At 37.6% G+C, this 20,839-nt stretch overlaps 1 protein-coding gene across 1 annotated transcript in view; it reads left to right on the forward strand.

Moving 5' to 3' along the window:
• F5 (coagulation factor V) overlaps positions 1-20,839 on the forward strand; it is a 72,249-nt gene that overhangs the window by 47,639 nt on the left and 3,771 nt on the right. Inside the window, exons 14-23 of the mRNA XM_054495473.1 lie at positions 2,128-2,302; positions 7,786-8,022; positions 8,992-9,202; positions 10,715-10,894; positions 12,787-12,903; positions 13,903-13,974; positions 14,907-15,010; positions 15,459-15,614; positions 18,133-18,277; positions 20,229-20,380. Coding sequence (XP_054351448.1) covers positions 2,128-2,302; positions 7,786-8,022; positions 8,992-9,202; positions 10,715-10,894; positions 12,787-12,903; positions 13,903-13,974; positions 14,907-15,010; positions 15,459-15,614; positions 18,133-18,277; positions 20,229-20,380 — 1,549 coding nt within the window. The remainder of the gene's footprint in view (positions 1-2,127; positions 2,303-7,785; positions 8,023-8,991; positions 9,203-10,714; positions 10,895-12,786; positions 12,904-13,902; positions 13,975-14,906; positions 15,011-15,458; positions 15,615-18,132; positions 18,278-20,228; positions 20,381-20,839) is intronic.

Raw genomic sequence — 20,839 nt, forward strand, 5'->3', positions numbered from 1 at the left:
TCTACCTTCCTCCCACCATACCCCTTCCTTATTCCCTGGCAACCAGTAGTCTGGTCTCCATTTCTATAATTTTGTCATTTCAAGAATATTACATAAATGGAATCAGGCAATATGTAACCTTTGGGGACTGGTATTTTTTCACTCAGTATAATTCTCTGGAGATTTGTCAGGTTATTGCATGTATTCCATTATATGGGTGTGCCACAGTTTTTTTTTTGTTGTTGTTGTTTTATACACATTTATGGTATAAACATGATGTTTTAATATATTTATAAATTGTGAATTGGCTAAATCAAGCTAATTAACCTATGCATTACCTCACATACTTTTTTGTGGTTAGAACATTTAAAATGTACTCAGCAATGTTAAAAATTCGGTGTGTTGTTATTAACTACAGTCACCATCTTATACAACAGATCTTCTAAATTTACTTCTTCTAACTGAATTTTATCTTTCGACCATTTTCTCAATGCTCCACCTCTGTATCCCTTTGTTAACCACTGTTCTACCTTCTGCTTCTATGAGCTCAATGTTTTTAGTTTCCACATTATAAGTGAGATCCTGCAGTACTTGTCTTTCTGTGCCTGGCTTATTTTATGTAACGTAACGACCTCCTGGTTCAGTCATGTTGTCACAAATGACATTTCTTTGTTTTCTTTTTTTTAATGCTAAATAGTATTTCATTGTTTATGTAGATCACATTTAAGAAATCCATTCATTTGTTTATAGACATTTGGGTTGCTTCCCTATCTTGGCTAATGTGGCTAATGCTGCAGTGAACGTGGGAGAGCAGATATCTCTTCAACATACTGATTCATTTTCTTTGGGTATACAACCAAAAGTGGGATTGATGGATCATATGGTAATTATATTTTTAATTTTTAAAGGAACCTCCCATACTGTTTTCCATAATGGCTGTACTAATTTACATTCTCACCAAGAGTATACAAGAGTTCCCTTTTCTTCACATCCTTGCCAACATTTATCTCTTGTCATTTTTATAATAGCCATCCTAACGGTGTGAGGTGAGCCCTCATTGTGATTTTAAATTGCATTTCTCTGATTATTAGTAATGTTGAGCATCTTTTCTATTTGTTGGTCATTTGTATGTCTTCTTTTATGAAATGTCTATTCAAGTCTTTTGCTCATTTTTTAATCAGGCTATTTGGGTTTTTTGCTGAATTGAGTTCCTTATACTTTTAATATTAATTCCTTATCAGATATCTGGTTTTCAAGAATATTCTTCCATTCCAAAGGTTGTCTCTTCACTCTGTTATTTCCTTTGCTGTGCGTAAACTTTTGAATTTGATGGCAATCCCATTTGTCTATTTCTGCTTTTGTTGCCTGTGCTTTTGAGGTCATATCCAAAAAATCTTTGTCCACACCAATGTCAAGAAGCTTAAGAATAATGGAATTTAGCAAAAAACAAATGTGAGAAGAGTGGCTACTTTTAGAGTACAAAACATTCATCCATCCAGTGACTTTCATAAGTGTGACCTTCTAATTAATCTGACCATTGTCACCTGATAGCCCCAAGCTCTGGCACTGTCCCATTACATGGCTTTGTCTGCCTTTGATCTTAAAATTTGGTGTGTTAACATACGATTATATTTGTGCATTCATTTATATGTTTGACAAAAAATTTATTAAGTTCCTGCTGTGTGCCAAATAATGTGCTTACTACTGGAGAGAGTACTATGAGCAAACTAGGCACAATGGCTGACCTCATGGTACTTATACCCAGTGAGAGTCAGATATTAATAGATAATCTCACAAATAAATTATATATAATCTACTATATATACTGTTGAAATATTATAAGAATACTACAGGAATTTACTATGTATACTATAATAATACTATAGAAATATAAGAAATTGATATAGAGACTTGACCTAGTCTAAAAGGTCATAGGAAGACTTACCTATAAAATAATATTTGAGTTAGGAATTGAAAGATATTTACTGGCTTTTGTTTTTATCCACTTATATATTTACTCATTTATCCACCAAGTATTTATTAAAGACCTTGTCTATGCTAGATGCTGTATTTAGAAAGAGACAATTTCCTAAATTCTTTGAACAGTCTTTAATTTCTTCTTTTACACAAATAGTATTATTATTTCAGGGAAAGAGATATTGAAGACTCTGATGATATTCCAGAAGACACCATATATAAGAAAGTAGTTTTTCGAAAGTACCTCGACAGCACTTTTACCAAACGTGATCCTCAAGGGGAGTATGAAGAGCATCTCGGAATTCTTGGTCCTATTATCAGAGCTGAAGTGGATGATGTTATCCAAGTAAGTCTTTTGAGCACTGCTAAGATCATCGGAGGAATTTCCACAAGCACCAGAGGGTTGTAAAGGTGCAGGTGGCAAGAGAGCTATAGGTGATTTGTTTATTTTCCAGGATTAATGAATAATTACATTTCTTTTCAAAGACTCCTTGCCAAGCAATTTGGCAATCTTCGAGACTAAAAAAAAAAGATCTCATTTTTTAAATGCTGAAAACTATCTAATCTGTGGAAAATCTTTCTGTAATTTCTATCTAAAGCTAACCTATCTAAAGTTAACACAGAAAATTAATATATTCAAGAGCAATTGAATTGGGTTTCACAGCAGTGGTGGTGCTGGTGGTGGTAGTAGTGCTAGTAGTAATAGTAATTTAGAAATATCTTCTGGTGTTTTCCTAAAAAAATAAATAAAATGAAGTTAAATAAAACGAGTAAGGAAAGTAAAGATGTCTCTGTGCCCTCCAAAAGTGAGCAAGTTTCTTCAGTGTCTTCCTAGTTCTGGTAATTTCTTTCAAAATCTTGTGTCCAGACCCACGATTATAACTTGCTTTTGTAACAAAGTTTACTTCCGCCATTTTTGCTAACCTTTCACGTTCAAAAACCCAGAAAGAACCCTGATTCTAAAGTAAGCTATTCTAGATTTTAAAATATAATCTACTATACCTGTGAAAGCATTGACTACATTTTCAGTGACCATTTGTTCTTTTTAAAAATGTAAACAAGTACATAGGGATATAAGAATCTTAATTATTCTAAATTTTCCGTGAAGCTATGGGAGGCAATATTCTCTTTTATGATTAGGGGATCCTTTTTCAAGGTGAACGATAATTTAACACAATATTTAAAAAACTTATTCTAAGTGAAGTAACTCAGGAATCAAAAACCAGACACTGTATGTTCTCACTTATAAATGGGAGATAAACTATGGGTATGCAAAGGCAGACAGATTGGTATAGTGGACATTGGAGACTCAAAAGGGAACGGGGGGATGGATGGAAAGCTACCTGTTAGGTACAGGGTACACTGCTCAGGTGACAGGTACACTAAAATCCTAGACTTCACCACTATGCAATTCATCCATGTAACCAAAAACCACTTGCATCCCTAAAGCAACTGAAGTTTTTAAAAAAATTTAAAAATCAAAATTAACACATAAAAGCCACAATAAATAAAACCTCACAATTGTGAATAAAGACAGGATCAGTAACAATGTTGCATTGAGTCATACTGGAGCCTTAGGCAAAAGGAAAAAAATCAAATACTGAATCTTTGTTTTAGCCCTGGATTTCACTAGATAAAAATGACTTTATTTGTATATTTTAAAAATAACTTTAACTTTTATTTTAGATTCGGGGGCATATGTGAAGTTTTGTTATCTGGGTATATTATGTGATGCTGATGTTTAGGATATGATTGATCCCATCATCCAAGTAGTGTGCACAGTACCCAGTAGTTTTTCAGCCCTTGCTCATCTCCCTCCTTCCCCCCTCTAGCAGTCCCCAATGTTTATTGCCATCTTTATGTTCATGAATACCCAATGTTTAGCTCCCACTTATAAGTGAGAACATGTGGTATTTGTTTTTCTGTTTCTGCATTAATTCACTTAGCATAATAGCCTCCAGCTGGCATCCATGTTGTTGCAAAGGACGTGATTTCAGTCTTTGTTATGGCTGTGTAGTATTCCATGGTGCATATGTACCATATTTTCTTTATGTAGTCCACCACTGATGGGCGCCTAGATTGATTCCATGTCTTTGCTACTGTGAATAATGCTGTGATGAACATCCTAGTACATGTGTCTTTTCGGTAGAACAATGTATTTTCTTTCTTTTTTTTTTTTTTTTTTTGAGATGGAGTCTCACTCTGTCGCCCAGGCTGGAGTACAGAGGTATGATCTCAACTCACTGCAACCTCTGCCTCCCAGGTTCAAGCAATTCTCCTGCCTCAGCCTCCCGAGTAGCTGGGATTACAGGCACCCACCAGCATGCCCAGCTAATTTTTGTGTTTTTAGTAGAGACAGGGTTTTACCATGTTGGCCAGGCTGGTCTCAAACTCCTGACCTCAGGCAATCTGCCTGCCTCAGCTTCCCAAAGTGCTGGGATTACAGGCATGAACCATTGCGCCCGGCTGAACAATTTATTTTTATTTTTTTGGCTATATACCCAGTAATAGAATTGCTAGGTCAAATTGTAGCAGGACAAGCTGCAGACAAAACCCTTCAGACACCAAGTTAAAGAGGGAAGGGCTTTATTCAGCTGGGAGCTTTGGCAAGACTCATGTCTCCAACAACCGAGCTCCCCGAGTGAGCAATTCCTGTCCCTTTTAAGGGCTCACAACTATAAGAGGGTCCACGTGAGTGGGTCCTGATCGATTGAGCAAGGAGCGGGTACGTGACTGGGGGCTGCATGCACCAGTAATTAGAACGGAACAGAACAGGACAGGGATTTTCACAGTGCCTTTCTATATAATGTCTGTAATCTATAAACAACATAACCAATTAGGTCAGGGGTCGATCTTTAGCTACCAGGCCCAGGGTGTGGCGCCGGGCTGTCTGCTTGTGGATTTCATTTCTGCCTTTTAGTTTTTACTTCTTTCTTTGGAGGAAGAAATTGGGCATAAGACAATATGAGGGGTGGTCTCCTCCCTTAAAATAGTAGTTCTGTTTTAAATTCTTTGAGAACCCCCCAAACTTCTTTCCACAGTGGTTAATTTACATTCTAGGCAGCAGTGTATAAGCATTCCCTTTTCTTCACAGCCTCACCAGCATCTATTTTTTGACTTTGTACTAATAGCCATTCTGACTGGTGTGAGATGGTATTTCACTGTGGTATTGATTTGCATTTCTCTGATGATTAGTGATGTTGAGCATTTTTTTCACATTTGTTGGCTATTGGTATGTCTTCTTTTGAGAAGTATCTGTTCATGTCTTTTGCCCACTTTTTAATGGGGTTATTTGTTTTTCGCTTGTTCAATTGTTTAACTATCTTATAGTTTCTGGATATTAGACCTTTGTCAGATACATACTTTGTGAATATTTTTTCTATTCTGTGTCTGTTCACTCTGTAGATAGCTTCTTTTGCTGAGCAGAAGCTCTTTAATTTGTCAGTTTTTGCTTTTGTTGAAATGCTTTTGAGGAATTAGTCATAAATTCTTTCCCAAGGCTGATATCCAGAATGGTGTTTCCTAGGTTTTTCTTCTAGGATTCTTATAGTTTGAGGTCTTACATTTAAATCTTTAATCCATCTTGAGTTAATTTTTGTATATGATGAATCCAGTTTCATTGGATTCACTGGGGTCCAGTTTCATTCTTCCACATATGGGTAGCCGGCTATTCCAGCACCATTTATTAAATACGAGTCCTTTTCCCCTTGTTTTGTTTTTTTTGTTGTTGTTGTTGTTGTTGACTTTGTCGAAGTGCAGGTGGTTGTCAGTGTGTGGCTTTATTTCTGGGTTCTTTATTCTGTTTCATTGGCATATGTGTCTGTTTTTGTATCAGTACCATGCTATTTTGGTTATTGTAGCTTTATAGTATAGTTTCAAGTCAGGTACTGTGATACCTCCAGATTTGTTCTTTTTGCTTAGGATTGCTTTGGCTATTCAGGCTCTTTTTTGATTCCATATGACTTTTAGAATAGCCTTGTCTAATCCTGAGGAAAATGATTCCAGTAGTTGTTAAAAAATAGTGTTGAATCTGTAGATTGCTTTGGGCACAATGGCTATTTTAACAATACTGATTCTTCCAATACATAAACATAGAATGTTTTTCCATTTGTTTGTGTCATCTATGATTTCTTTCATCAGCGTTTTGTAATTCTCCTTATAGAGATCTTTCACCTCTTTGGTTAGATGTTTTCCTAGGTATTTTGTATGTGTGTGTGTGTGGCTATGTTTAATGGGATTGCGTTCTTGATTTCGCTCTCAGTTTGAACATTACTGATGTATAGAAATCCTATTTTGTACATTTGTACATTGTATTTTGTATAATTGATTTTGTACATTAATCTTGCATCCTGAAACTTTACTGAAGTCATTTATCAGTTCCTGGAGCCTTTTCATGAAGTCTTTAGGGTTTTCTAGGTACAGAATCATATTGCCAATGAAGAGAGATAGTTTAACTTCTTTTCTGCTTTGGTTGCCTTTTATTTCTTTCTCTTGCTTGATTGCTGTGACTAGAATTTCCAGTACTGTGTTGAATAAGAGTGATGAGAGTGGGCATCCATGTCTTGTTCCAGTTCTCACGGGGAAGGCTTTCAGCTTTTGCTCATTCAGTATGATGTTGGCTGTAGGTTTGTCATAGATGGCTCCTATTAGTTTGAAGTATGTTCCTTCAATGCCTAGTTTGTTGAAGGTTTTTATCATGAAGGGATGTTAGGTTTTAGCAAAAGCTTTTTCCACATTTATTGAGATGATGATACTGTTTTTGTTTTTAATTCGGTTTATGTGGTGAATCACATTTATTGATTTGCATATGTTGAGCCACTTTGCATCCTAGGAATGAAGCCTATGTGATTGTGATGAATTAATTTTTAATTTGCTGCTGGATTTGGTTTGCCAATATTTTGTTGAAGATTTTTGTGTCTATGTACATCAGAGATATTGGCCGGTAGTTTTCATTATTCATTGTGTCTTTGCCAGGTTTTGTTATTAGGGTGATGCTGGCTTTGTAGAAGAAAATAAGGAACAGACAATTAGGGGGTCTTTAATCACTAGAAGTTATAGAAGAGCTGGGAGGAGCTTCCTGGGTGTGACTGCTGGGGTGTGAAGACTTCCCATATGGCATTTAAGTCCTTTACCATCTGGCCCCAACCTGGTCCTTTTCCAGCCTCATTTCTCACCAGGTTCCACCTGTCCCTGTGCATTTCACAGCCCAGTTTCACCCAGATCCTTGCTATTTCCCAAACTCTTCCTTTACACCCCTGCTCACAGGCATCCTTCTGCCCTTCTGAGAGTCTGAAATGTCTTTCTAGCTCCTATTCATTCTATGATAGCCAATTCCATTTCGTCTAAGAAACTTACTTTAATTCTTCCAACCGCTCCTAAATATTCAACCAAATTGTTCCTCCAGGGCATTGTCATCTGAACCCACTTAGACTTTGTATATAGCACCTGTTGTCTCCAGATTTGTAGTGTGGATGCCCATTGCATGTCTGTCTTCACCGGTAGCTTAAAAGCTTCTTATGAACGAGAATCAAGCTGCTTTCATCTTCACATCTCCACTACCTATCACTCTCATTTCATTAGTAGATAATGTCAGTACTTTAGCCTTGAGCCTAAGAACAAATATCTTTTGGTATTTCTGGAGAAAACTACTTGGGCCATATCTCACAGGATGGTTGTGAAAATTAAATGAAATAATATACATAAGTTATTTTGTACCTTATATCTTAGCTCCGATTTTATAACCAGCCATTTTGACCTATAATGCTGACATTTTTGTGGTTTAGATTTTTATTAAGCTTAAGTACATTTGTGGATCATTCCTTTTCCTAGGTTCGTTTTAAAAATTTAGCATCCAGACCATATTCTCTACATGCCCATGGACTTTCCTATGAAAAATCATCAGAGGGAAAGACTTATGAAGATGACTCTCCTGAATGGTTTAAGGAAGATAATGCTGTTCAGCCAAATAGCAGTTATACCTACGTATGGCATGCCACTGAGCGATCAGGGCCAGAAAGTCCTGGCTCTGCCTGTCGGGCTTGGGCCTACTACTCAGCTGTGAACCCAGTAGGTACTTTCATTGAATGCTTTTCTCATTCCCCTAACCTCGTAATCTGAGTCCACCAAATGGAAGAGTCGGGGTTATTTCTTGTCAAATGTCTGTCTTGCTTTTCATGAGGAACGCATAAGGGTGTGGTTAACAGTCTACATTTATCATAACCAGGAACTCTCCATGCAGCTCTTCAGATGACAGAGAGAGAAACGTTTATTCAGTGGAGAGGAGGGAAGATTACTTGAATGACTGGCCATGGATTAGAATGCCTACATTTACAGAAGATGGCATTTATTTGAAATTTTCTTGAACAACTATTAGCTATGTTCTGCTCTTTCTTTTTGAAAAGAACTGCAAAGTCAAGACTCCTTTATCTATCATTCTGCGATGTATATATACTTCAAAACAATATGTCGTACACAGTATATGCATACAATTTTATCTGTCAATTAAAAAGAGAAACAACTCCTTCATTTCAGGCATAGTGGAAAGAGCGCAGACTCAGATTTAAATTTTTACCCTGTCACTTAATGCATAATCCTAGGAAATTCCTTGACCTCTCTTAGCCTGGTATCAGAAGTTAAAAATGAGATAACAGTACATAGTGTATGGTAAGCACTTGGTAAATACTTGTTCAATCAATGAATTTATATTTACCATATAAGATAGTTGTCAGGATTAAATGGGAGATTGCAGGCAAATCATTAAATATAGTAATAGATTCTCAATAAATAGTATCCCTTATATTATCAATTTATTATTATCATCATTGTTACTGGGATAAAGATCAACCAGAGGAAGGAGGATTATGAATACAACAGAATTAGGTGATAAATATCCAGGCTTATTACACCATTCATTTATAATCTTCGTCTTCAAATTCAGAGCCTATCAGAAAGTTTCCTTTTCTTATAATGAGTGATTATCAGAAGAGCAGGGAAATTCCTGAGAAAGAGACAACACAATTTACTCTCTTTTTCCAGGAAAAAGATATTCACTCAGGCTTGATAGGTCCCCTCCTAATCTGCCAAAAAGGAATACTACATAAGGACAGCAACATGCCTGTGGACATGAGAGAATTTGTCTTACTATTTATGACCTTTGATGAAAAGAAGAGCTGGTACTATGAAAAGAAGTCCCGAAGTTCTTGGAGACTCACATCCTCAGAAATGAAAAAATCCCATGAGTTTCACGGTATTTTCCTCTGACTTTGATCTAATCTCCTAATTAAATCACACTGGGTCACAGTGATTTCTGCTCTTAGATCTTCACAAAATTAGACATGAGATGCTTCTGAGACACCCAGAGCTACAACTAAAACCGGTTCCTTAACATTCCAGAGGGCTGATGTAATCTGGCAGGTGACACTGTGGGTGACGCAAAAAGAGAAAGTCTGAAAGAGCGTAGAGAAGCTGCTGCAAAACAAACCAACAGAAAACCACAACAACAAAAAGCCAGTGTGCTTCAGCTGGTAACACACATTGAAAAGGAATTAACATTGTTCTGCAATTTAAAGTTAATAAGTTTGTTTCTGGATCTCTAAAGGCACAAGTGTTTATATAAAAGAAATGATCACCTGTGTGTCTTTTCTAAAATAAGAATGATTCTAACAGTTTTAGCTCTCAGCAGCTACCAGCTGGCACCCAAAGCATATGAGAGCAAAATATGAGAGAGAAACTAGGTACCCAGATAATGGGAGAATAGTGGCAAGAGAGCGTTTGGGTGGTCACACTGGGAAAAGTGTGCCTACTTGGAAATTTCACTCGGAAATTTGCCCTGTAAGCTAGTAACTGAAACAGAAACTGAGATGAGAAAGGTACGAGTTTGTGTTATGAATATGTAGATAGGTGTTCTCACGCCTGATATAATTTTAAGGATGCCCAAATGATCTCAACCCGTCCCTCTCCAAAAATTCACTTGCCTGGTTTCTGAAATTTCACAGCAGTGCCTCTAACTTAAGAAGGAGGAAACAAAGCACTTCCCTCACTTTGGTTTCAGTTAAATGTTTGGTAACACTAAACTTTATCTTTAAAATGTTGTGTTACATTTTTAAGGTGATCAAGTTTCTCAGGAACTTTTTAAAAAATCCACATATTTTACTATGGTGAGAGTAGATAAAGCCTGAGAACCCTGGATATCTAATCTGAGAAGTGGGCAGAGGAGTTATCATACCAATGAGAGAATAAACATGACTTGCTATGGTTGCTGGATACACCAACGATAAACTCCTAATTTTATAAACTCCTAGACTTCCTAATTTGCCTGAAATTTTCTCTGAATTTAGAAGGCCTTAAGGTGACATGTTGCATATCTCCTTGCTGACTCTAATCCCTGGAGTTTACTTTGTCTGCCCATATTTGTGTTTATCTTTTGTAGTTAAGGAAAATTAAGACTGTTAATGGAAAGGATACACGGGGAAAGCACAGAACTATAAAAGCTGAGGAAAAGAGTGATAAACTGTTTGGAAAGGGAGTTCCCCCCGCCTTCTGCTATAGGCTGGTGTGAATGATATGAGAAAGACTAGTGGTTCTGCTTCAGCCTCTCACTAATATGACATACAAGAGGGCCCTTTCCATGGCTAGGTAGGCCTGGGAATGCAGAATCATGAATAATATGGGTGTTGAGTGGGTTGCCCCGTATTTCCTTACCACTCACCCTCTCTGTGTCAACAGATTTTTAATTGATTTCAACTCTTTGTCCTTTCAGCTATTAATGGGATGATCTACAGCTTGCCTGGCCTGAGAATGTATGAGCAAGAATGGGTGAGGTTACACCTGCTGAACATAGGCGACTCCCAAGACATTCACGTGGTTCACTTTCACGGCCAGACCTTGCTGGAAAATGGCAATAAACAGCACCAGTTAGGGGTCTGGCCCCTTCTGCCTGGTAAAGATTGGGTAATGGAAAGAGGTCCCTGCTAAGAAATACAGGGAAAAGGCAGTCTGTAACTCCTTCTCATTTCTTTCTTGTGCATATACTTCCTAAGGGGTCAGAACACAGGGTTCTGGCATAGAGCCTAGGCAAACCCATAGACCCAAAGTATATACGGAGTACAAAAATATCACCTAATTTATGAACTATTTGCAGCACCACACAGGCTAAATGTGTGACCCAACTCAGTTGCTACATAACATGCAGTTTCTCCTAAGCCACTGTGTGTCATACAGATGAGGTCTTAAGCAGATGAAAAAATGAATCCCACAGGGCTCAGGCAGCTACAGCTATCTCTGCTGGGAGGGTTTCCAGATTCTTCAGTTCTGCTCCTCTTCTAGGCTCTATCACCCTAATATCTTTGGGCAAGTGACTCCAGGAATCATATTTTTAAACTGACTTACAGACTATTTGAAGAGGAAAACATTTTAAAAAAATAATTATAAAGTTAAAGAATAACAAAGGTATTTAGAACTTTTCATGTGCAAAATAAAGATAAATGTAGATTTAAACAATCTACAATTACACAGAAGGGATGTTTCTGTGCCAATGAGTTGTTTGTAAGTGTATCTACTTGTGCAGCAGTATAAAAACCTAGGAAGTCAGTTAAAATGCAGATGTGAAGGCAGAGGGATTTTGTTCTCAGTGACTTTAAAGTAGATTTTGGGCAGAATTCCCAGGAGTCTGTATTTTTAACAAACAGCCTTCCTTCTATTTTGCCTTCTATTAAAAGTAATGGCAAAAACCGTAATTATAGTTTGCACCAACCTAACACATGCTGCCTGAGGATTTAGTGAAGGCAGCCCCTCGATAGCACTTTAGGTGATGTTGTGTGAATCTGCCTCAGATGCAGGCACAGAAGTCCAAATGGACTGGTTGGATTAAGATCAGGGAAAAAAAGAGGGTTCTTTTTGGTTTTTCACATGCCAGTAACTCACTAATACATCGAGAGTATTAATTGTATTATATTAATATCATATTAATTAATACAATAATTAATCAATAGATAATCTATTGTATTAAAATCAGAGACAGAAGAGATTCACTCAGATTTACTCATCTTTTCATCAAGTATTAGAAAATCAGTCATCCTTCCCAACAGCCTGCAGACAGACTGAGAAGCTAGGATTGGCTGGTGTCTCTAAATCTGCAAACCTAAATACCTGCATTGGAGAGAGGAAAACTGGAGATCTTTTTCAGTGTGTTTGAGGAAGATAACCATATCTATTCATTTTCACCCATAATCTGGGAAACAGTCATAAATTATAGTCAACAGAATTTAAATATTAACTGCCGGGGGTAATGTTAAATACCAGAATGGATAGCCAGAGGTTTTAGAAATCTCATTCTTTCAGTGTTTTTTCTGAACAATTTATGTAAATCTCTATTCAAATATGTAAGCTTTACGGAAAATTTGAAAACATGGAGGAAGAAGGTTTTATTTTTATTTTCTTAAATAAAAAAGAGAAAAAAGCAAAATGAAGAGACGGAAAGGAAACATATATGATATTTTTGAAGCCCAATGATGTCATTCGAGGTCACTTTGATAATTAGGACTGTGAAGCTGTATTGTATGTGAGTTAATTTGTAATATTATATTTAGATAAGTGAAACTTTCTTCTAGTGAGGCGTGGTGGAGATTTAAAAATTTTTTTAGTTATCTCTGTGTGTGTGTTGTTATTGTTTTGTTTTTATCTGTTATACTTTTAGTCCTACCTAAAGAAAAATGGTTAAATTCTATTTGAAAGTCTCTTGTGAAGCAGGAATTTTAGGACTCTTAGAGAACTATCAACCACAATATTTACTTGTTAATTTTTGCAAATGTAATGTTGTTCTTTTTATTTTAGGTTCATTTAAAACTCTTGAAATGAAGGCATCAAAACCTGGCTGGTGGCTCCTAAACACAGAGGTTGGAGAAAACCAGAGAGCAGGGATGCAAACGCCATTTCTTATCATGGACAGAGGTATCACAAGAGCCATGTGATACTTGGTTTAGCAGGAGAGTGCCTATTACTAGAATATTACCAACTTTTAGATTGGAAATATTCAACTCTAAGAACTCTGATGTGACAAAGGCATAATTTGTAGCCATAGTTGCTTTTATTCCGGCCCATGGTCTGATTGCATTGAAAACACATCAGTCAGATCAAAAGCATTCCTCTCAATTCGGGAACCTGCGTAAAGCATCCTTCTTCATGAATTGTGATCCATGGGCAAGTACATGTAAGAAATTTTCCAGCTTCCAAGAGTTGAGGAGGGAAAAGGTCACAGGAATTTAACAATGACTGAGTCACTAAACTTGACATTTCAGCATTTAGGAAACACAGTTTTCATCTGTCCATCTGTTCATCCGTTCTTTAAGCCATTACTAAGCACTGTTGAGTATGAAGCACTGTGCCAACATCCAGGTAGCACAGTGGCTGGTATCCCTTCCTTGATCAAGATATAAATAACCTTGTAACTTTGAGGTCAGCTTTTGAGAACATAGTCTCATGAGGGCTAGAACTTTTTTTTCATATTTTTATATTTTGTATTTCAATTTTTTTGTAGAGAAGAGGTTGCCCAAGATGGTGTCAAACTCCTGGCCTCAAGTAATCCTCCCCCTTCGGCCTCCCAGAGTGCTAGGATTACAGGCATGAGCCACTGTACCTGGCCATGGATAGTACCTAATGTTGTAAAATAGCATAATTTAAGATAAAAGCAGAAGAAAATCAGTTTAAAAAATGATTACATTTCAGGATTTCAGTTGCTTTCTTCTAGGATGCCACTGTATCTATTAAAGCACCAGTCTTGTTAGTGCATTTACCATTTTATAATCAGATATATTTAAGTCAGGGCCACACAAGGTAGGTAAAAATATCTAATTACTGACCTGTCAGAAACATAATCCCTAACCATGGAGTTTTACTTTATTATATATATTTTCTGAGCAAAAATTATTCATTTTTTTCTGTTTTTCATAGACTGTAGGATGCCAATGGGACTAAGCACTGGTATCATATCTGATTCACAGATCAAGGCTTCAGAGTTTCTGGGTGAGTTGTAGCACCATGGTCTGTGAATGGTACCCCCTACAATTGTGCAGCATGCAGCCTATGAAACCATACGTGACAATCCTATCTATGAATCAGTTTTTCTCTTTATGCTTTTCTCTACTACAATATAGTGAAGCAGCTCCATTTGGGGTACATATATGGTAAAGGAAGGAACACTATGGCAGGAGCTAAAGGCCTGTTAGTGTGCTCTTAACACTGCCACCTCTTCTGGTGTATAATGATCCCAAAGAGTCTTTTCCAGGAAAAACCAATAGCTGGGGGTCATTGATTTCTCTACATAAAAAGCCCAGCCTCTCTGCAGGGATTTGGCAAGGATCAGATAGCTTACTCTTATGACCACGCTCCCATTTCCAAAACTCTCCTCAGTCACCTTTTCTGGGTTTGGCCACATATGTAGTATTTCAGCCAGATTCACAGGGTCTTATCAGCCAGGCATTATAGTCCCCATTAATATGGCCCTTTGCCTATGGCAACCATTCATCTATTCAGAAAACTTTGTTGAACCTCCACTATATGTCAGGAATTCCTCCAAAGTTTTCCCACACTGCCTCAAACCCCTTCCCAAGATCAAGAGGTCATGATCAAGAGGATGATGAGGCTCCCATACACCCTTCCATGTCTTCCTGTTAGGCAGGCACATTCAGCATTAGGAATATCAACACAACAGAAAAAATCAAACATGACCTGTGTGCAAGAAAGGGGATAGCTGGTAGTTGGCAGTTGACCAAACGCAGACCTGAAGCCCAGATTTCATCATTAAGGACTGGCTTAGTAGCTGAGGCCCATGCCTAGACTCCTGACTACAACAGAGGTCCTCCAAGGATCTGGTTTTCCACTGGATGAAACTCACTTGAGAAATTGCTGAGTTTTTAAAAAATTCAGAATAAATCTTTTTCTTCCCTTGAGTTTAGGTTACTGGGAGCCCAGATTAGCAAGATTAAACAATGGTGGATCTTATAATGCTTGGAGTGTAGAAAAACTTGCAGCAGAATTTGCCTCTAAACCTTGGATCCAGGTTTGTCTTAACAGACTGATAATATTTACTGCTATTGTAATAATAAAAATAAAAGTGATTTAGTAATTCCTCGTTATTGTTCTTGCAATGGTGTTAGGGGAAATAGCAAGTACTAAGTGTGAGGCACTGTTCTAAGTACTTTATGTCCTTAAAATCAACCATCTGAGGTTGGTTCTAATAATATCTTGTTTTATAGATTAAAAAACAAAAGGCACAGAGATACTACCTACCTTCCCAAAGTAACACACAGCTAATTAGTCATTGAGTTGGGATTCAAATCTAGGTACTATGTGCCCAAATATGAATTGCATGTAGTCATTGCATCAGTTTGCTAAGATCTTACGTGCTAGCTCTTTAGTTCTGAAGAAAGCTGATTGTATAATGAATTTAGGCAGTGTGTGACTTGTTGACAAGGACAGTTCTGTTTACTGGCTTTCCTATATTGCAGGTGGACATGCAAAAGGAAGTCATAATCACAGGGATCCAGACCCAAGGTGCCAAACACTACCTGAAGTCCTGCTATACCACAGAGTTCTATGTAGCTTACAGTTCCAACCAGATCAACTGGCAGATCTTCAAAGGGAACAGCACAAGGAATGTGATGGTTTGTGTGCATATTTCTATCTGAATCTCTAGACTAAGCCTAGGATTATTATGACTATACCTAATGATTATGTATTTTAAAAAAATACCTTTCTGGGTATTAGAAATGTGAATGGCTTTCTAAGGGTCATATGGAGAAAAGCAGTAATATGATAGGTCTGTGTCTTACAAATTAAAGAGAGAAGCAGGGTTACTGAAACTTCAAAACCCCACAAAACTTTAAAAAATCATTTTACCATCAAGCAAAATACCCAGATTTCTCAGACTGGCCGATGGTACACGGCAGAGTAGAACATCTGGTCTTGCGCCTCAAGGAGCTCATGCTAAAAATTGGCTACCAAGACTTTTGGTTTTACTATTGTAGTTTGTTTTGTTCTTTATTTCAGTGTACCTGAAGTAAATAGTAGTGTTAATGCTAGTAAGCCTCTGAGGCAGTGTGATTCTCAGACTTTTTGGGGGGCCATGCCTGAGGAATGACATCCTCCTTCTGGTTCTTCCAGGGGCTCAGCCAGAAGCCCTAACTCTTCTCCTCCTCTCTATTCTCTTCCCCAAAGAAACCTACCTGAATGCAAGGAGTCTGCCTGCCATTATTATACCGATAACCTTGAGTCTGTTTCTGCTTATATTTTATATAAAATTATTTACTGTTTATTAGTTACCTATTTTTAATAATTATTTATGTCTCAGAACCATCGGAATCCTAAATTATGGTTCTTACTAATCAGTATTATGAGAGAAAACACAGATTGCAGTTGAGTCCATAGCATAAAGATTTTGTCATCTATGTTCATGAGAGGATATTGGTATATAGTTTTATTTTTTTAATTGTCTTTTTCTGTTTTTGATACCACAGTTATACTAGTTTCATAAAATTGGTAAGCATGCTTTTTTCTACATTCTAGGAGAAAATGTCTGCAATTGGTATTAATTCTTTAAATATTTGGTAGGAATCACTAGTGAAACCATCCGGGCCTGCAGATTTTTTTGGGCAGTTTTTAAATTACAAATTCTATGTTCTAAATAGTTACAGGGCTATTCAAATTATCTATGTCATATTGGGTGAATTGAAATACTTTGTATATTTCAATTAACTGGTCAATTCCCTCTATGTTGTTAAGTTTATATGTGTAGAGTTGTTTGTGTATTCCCTTATCCTTTTTCATGTTTGTAGTGATTTTGCCTGTTTCATCTCTGATATTGTCATCTGCACCTCCTTTCTTTTTTGTGTGAATCTTGCTAGAGATTTGTCGATTTCAAAAAAAAAAAAATCTTGGCTGGGTGCAGTGGCTCACGTCTGTAATCCCAGCACTTTGGGAGGCCGAGGAGGGCAGATCACGAGGTCAAGAGATCAAGACCATCCTGACCAACACGGTGAAACCCCCTCTCTACTAAAAATATAAAAAAAGATTAGGCATGGTGGTGTGCACCTGTAATCCCAGCTACTTGGGAGGCTGAGGCAGGAGTATCGCTTGAATCCGAAAGGCAGAGGTTGCAGTAAGCCGAGATCTTGCCACTGCACTCCAGCCTGGTGATGGAGTGAGACTCCAGTCTCAAAAAAAAAAAAAAAATCTTTTTACAGAACCAGCCTTGTTTTATTGATTTTTCTCTATTGTTTTTCTGTTTTCAATATTACCGATACCTGCTCCAATCTTCTGTTTTAAAAAGTTGGCTTTTTCTGACATTGCTCTGTCAGAAAAAGGGGTAGGGCACAGCCTGGTTACTGCCAAGTGGGGGTCAAAGTCCAGGTTCCCCACTCCGTTGCCACCTAAGAAGGGATTGTTCCTTGGTGGCTGGGTGGGAAGGGAAGTTCCCCATTTGGCCTCCACTGACACTGCAGGGGCAGGAGCTTCATTAGGGGCTGGAGATGAAGGCCCTAAATCCCTACATGGCCTTTTCTGACACAACCCCCGTGAGGGTGTGGGGTGCCTCTTTAGCCTCATGAGCATAGAAGTCTAGGCTCCCCATTCAGCCTTTGCTGTTGTGGGTTGGGGAGGGGCCTCAGGTTTTTCTATGGTGTTCGGCTAAAGGAGAGAAGTCAGTGTCCACCAGTTTTCTATCATATCTCACTATGCTGCCCTTTACTGGTACTTTGGTTAGAGAAAGCAGATTTTATTTGGGCTTTTTCAGTCTGTACTCATTGGTGTTTCCAGGTTGCCGGCTTCTTCATCTCTAAGTCTGGGATTTATGAGGCAAAAAGAAGATTCAGGACACTGACCACCATTTTGTTCCTTCCAAGAACCCTAGCCAGTCTGTCTTCTGAGCTCTTTTCAGGGTCTTATGTTTCTCTTAGTTATAATGTCCAAAGTTTTTAGTTGTACTTAGCAGGAGGAATAGGGCAAAGTACATATACACAATATTCCTGGAAGTGGAATTATCCCCAAGTATATTTTATAACCAAATTGATTTAGTTCGGGCCCCATGAAAATGTAGTATTACAATATTAAATTAGATCAAAATTTTAATATAAAGTCACTTTATAGATCATTGTTACATAACTAAACTTTCCTCTTTTCTTCTAGTATTTTAATGGCAATTCAGATGCCTCTACAATAAAAGAGAATCAGTTTGACCCACCTATTGTGGCTAGATATATTAGGATCTCTCCAACTCAAGCCTATAACAGACCTACCCTTCGATTGGAGCTGCAAGGTTGTGAGGTAAATGGTAAGGTACAAAGATGCATTATTTTCTCACTGCCACTCAAAGAATCAAGATTTGGGAGGTATGGGAGAATGAGTAGAATTTTTAGTTCTTTTCAGTGATTTAGGCTCTTAGGAAAACCTTTGTGAAACAGAGGTTCTACTCAGGTAAACTCTCAGTGTGATCTAGACCAAGAATAGTTCTGCCAATCAGAGGGCCGACAGCATCTCTGTGAAGAAAGTGCCTGGATTATATAGATACATCACAACTCTCCAAGGAAGGGCTCTAATTTGGAATTACCTCTATCAGCCCATTTTCAATAAGACCTACCTGAGATTCAAACTAGGCCTGACTCTTCCAAAGTCCTCCAGGTCACTCAGACTTCAATGTCATGACAGTATCTGGCAACATCACTGCCATATATGTGGTGTTGAATGAGTGTTTTTGAAATCCGAATTGGCTTCCCAACTTCCTGAAACCACAATTCTTCTTTATATTTTCTTTCATACCCTATGTAGGTACTCAAGTCTTTTCTATGTTAGCTGCTATTTCTCAGGGGATGTAATGTGACCTGTGGTATAAATAAATCCAGGTAATCATAAATGGTCATAATAAAATTCTACTATATATAACAAGGATGTTTAAGAGTCTTAACTGTTCTTCTTGGACTCTTAAAGCAGTGCTTTCCAATATTTTTTACTTCAAATCACACAAAGAAAATGATATCTGCCTGGCATTCTGAGGTAAAAGAATGAAGCAAGAAACCTAAGGCATGGCTGATCCAGGCCCCACTTGGCTGCTCAAGGGCTGGAGGTGGGAAGAGGGATCAATAAATAGGCGCACTAGAAACCTGCCATGGCACACCTGTCAGGAGTTGCAGTACTTCCCTTTGGGTGGAGAGAAGCCGCCATGATTCACAATAGAGAAAGTAGCTAAAACTTGGAATCAGTTTCCTATTAAAGCAGATAATGGCACAGTATACCCTTGGATGGATATGGGTATTTTGCCAATGTCCAGATAGCAGTAGTCTATAACATCTCCCAAATAAAACACAAATCTTATATCAGCAGGACCACTCCTTGAAACAGTTCCATAAGTCATTGTGTTTTTTTCTTTCCATATGGTATAAATAGATTTGTTCAGATCCTAATAAACTACCCTAAAATGTGACATTCAATTCTGTTAACTTATTTAAAACATCTATTTTTATACAAGAAGCATTATTTTCTTCTTATTCATTTTCTTGATACTTAGGTAATTATTAGCAGTGGGTATTATTTTTAGGGCTCTTTTATTTTCATGGAGAAAGTAAGGCATCACTTCAAGCAAATTTCTGCATGATTTACCAACAAGAACAAAGTGTCACAGAGATGATGGGCAGTCAGCCAGGTTCACTCACTAGCTGTGTTTCTTACAGTCACAGGTCTGCCTTGCTGCCTATGATATTCAAATTACACCTTGGAAAAATTCCAAAGGGTATATAACTTGAATTACCCTCTAAGGGTTGAAACAGAAAATATTAAATAGTGACTGAGGGTCCATTGTATCTTCTTTGTAGCTTTTGTTAGAAGAAACAGATTTTTATATATAGATAGTTTAGGATTATTGTCACCTGAAAGCAAAGACCAAAGTTTCCAAGACTCTCAGAAGGAGGAAGTGAGTTTAAATGTTTAGAACATGGTATTTGGTATCAGATTGTCTGAATTCAATTCAGTTTCTGATTCTTGTGGCTGTGTTACCTTAGACAAGTTACTGTGTTTTGGCTATACTAAAATGGAGATATTTATGAGCATTAAATAATACATGTAAAGCCTGAGAACAGTATTTGGCACTTGGATTCAATAAATCTTCATTGTTGTGGTTATTGTTTTTGTCATTCGTTGGTAGTAATATTATTTCTTATCTCCTCTGCAGTGCAAAATGCCATGCAGGGAATATTGGTGTGTAATTAATCACATTACTTTTCTTTTGATAGGATGTTCCACACCCCTGGGTATCGAAAATGGAAAGATAGAAAACAAGCAAATCACAGCTTCTTCGTTTAAAAAATCTTGGTGGGGAGATTACTGGGAACCCTTCCGTGCCCGTCTGAATGCCCAGGGACGTGTGAATGCCTGGCAAGCCAAGGTCAAGTATACTCTATGCATGTTGTTCTCTTAGCGCTCCAGAAGAAAGCAAAGGCCCTCACTACCGCAAACATGGAGGATCTGGGAAGCAGGAGTATTTTAATCTGTTTCTGCAGATTAAAATCCTAGGTCCAAGAGTCTAGGATGTCTGTGGATTTGATAGCTTTGACTATAACTTTGTCTCAGAGAGAAGTCACTTATCATCTCTGTGGTTTTTGGTCTAGTCTTGATTTAAACCAATAATAAGCAAATTAATTTTTCTACAAAGGGATAGATAGTAAATATTTTAGTCTTTGTGGGCCATACATTCTCTGCCATAACTACTCAACTCTGCCATTGTAGCAGTAAAGTAGCCATAAACAATATGTAAATGAATGAGCTGGCTGTGTTCTAATAAAACTTTGTTTACAAAAAACAGGCAGCGGGCCAAATTTAGCCCATGGATCATAGTTTGCCAACT

The sequence above is a fragment of the Pongo pygmaeus genome, chromosome 1 (genome assembly GCF_028885625.2).
Source record: "Pongo pygmaeus isolate AG05252 chromosome 1, NHGRI_mPonPyg2-v2.0_pri, whole genome shotgun sequence".
In the NCBI taxonomy this organism is placed as follows: Eukaryota; Metazoa; Chordata; class Mammalia; order Primates; family Hominidae; genus Pongo; species Pongo pygmaeus.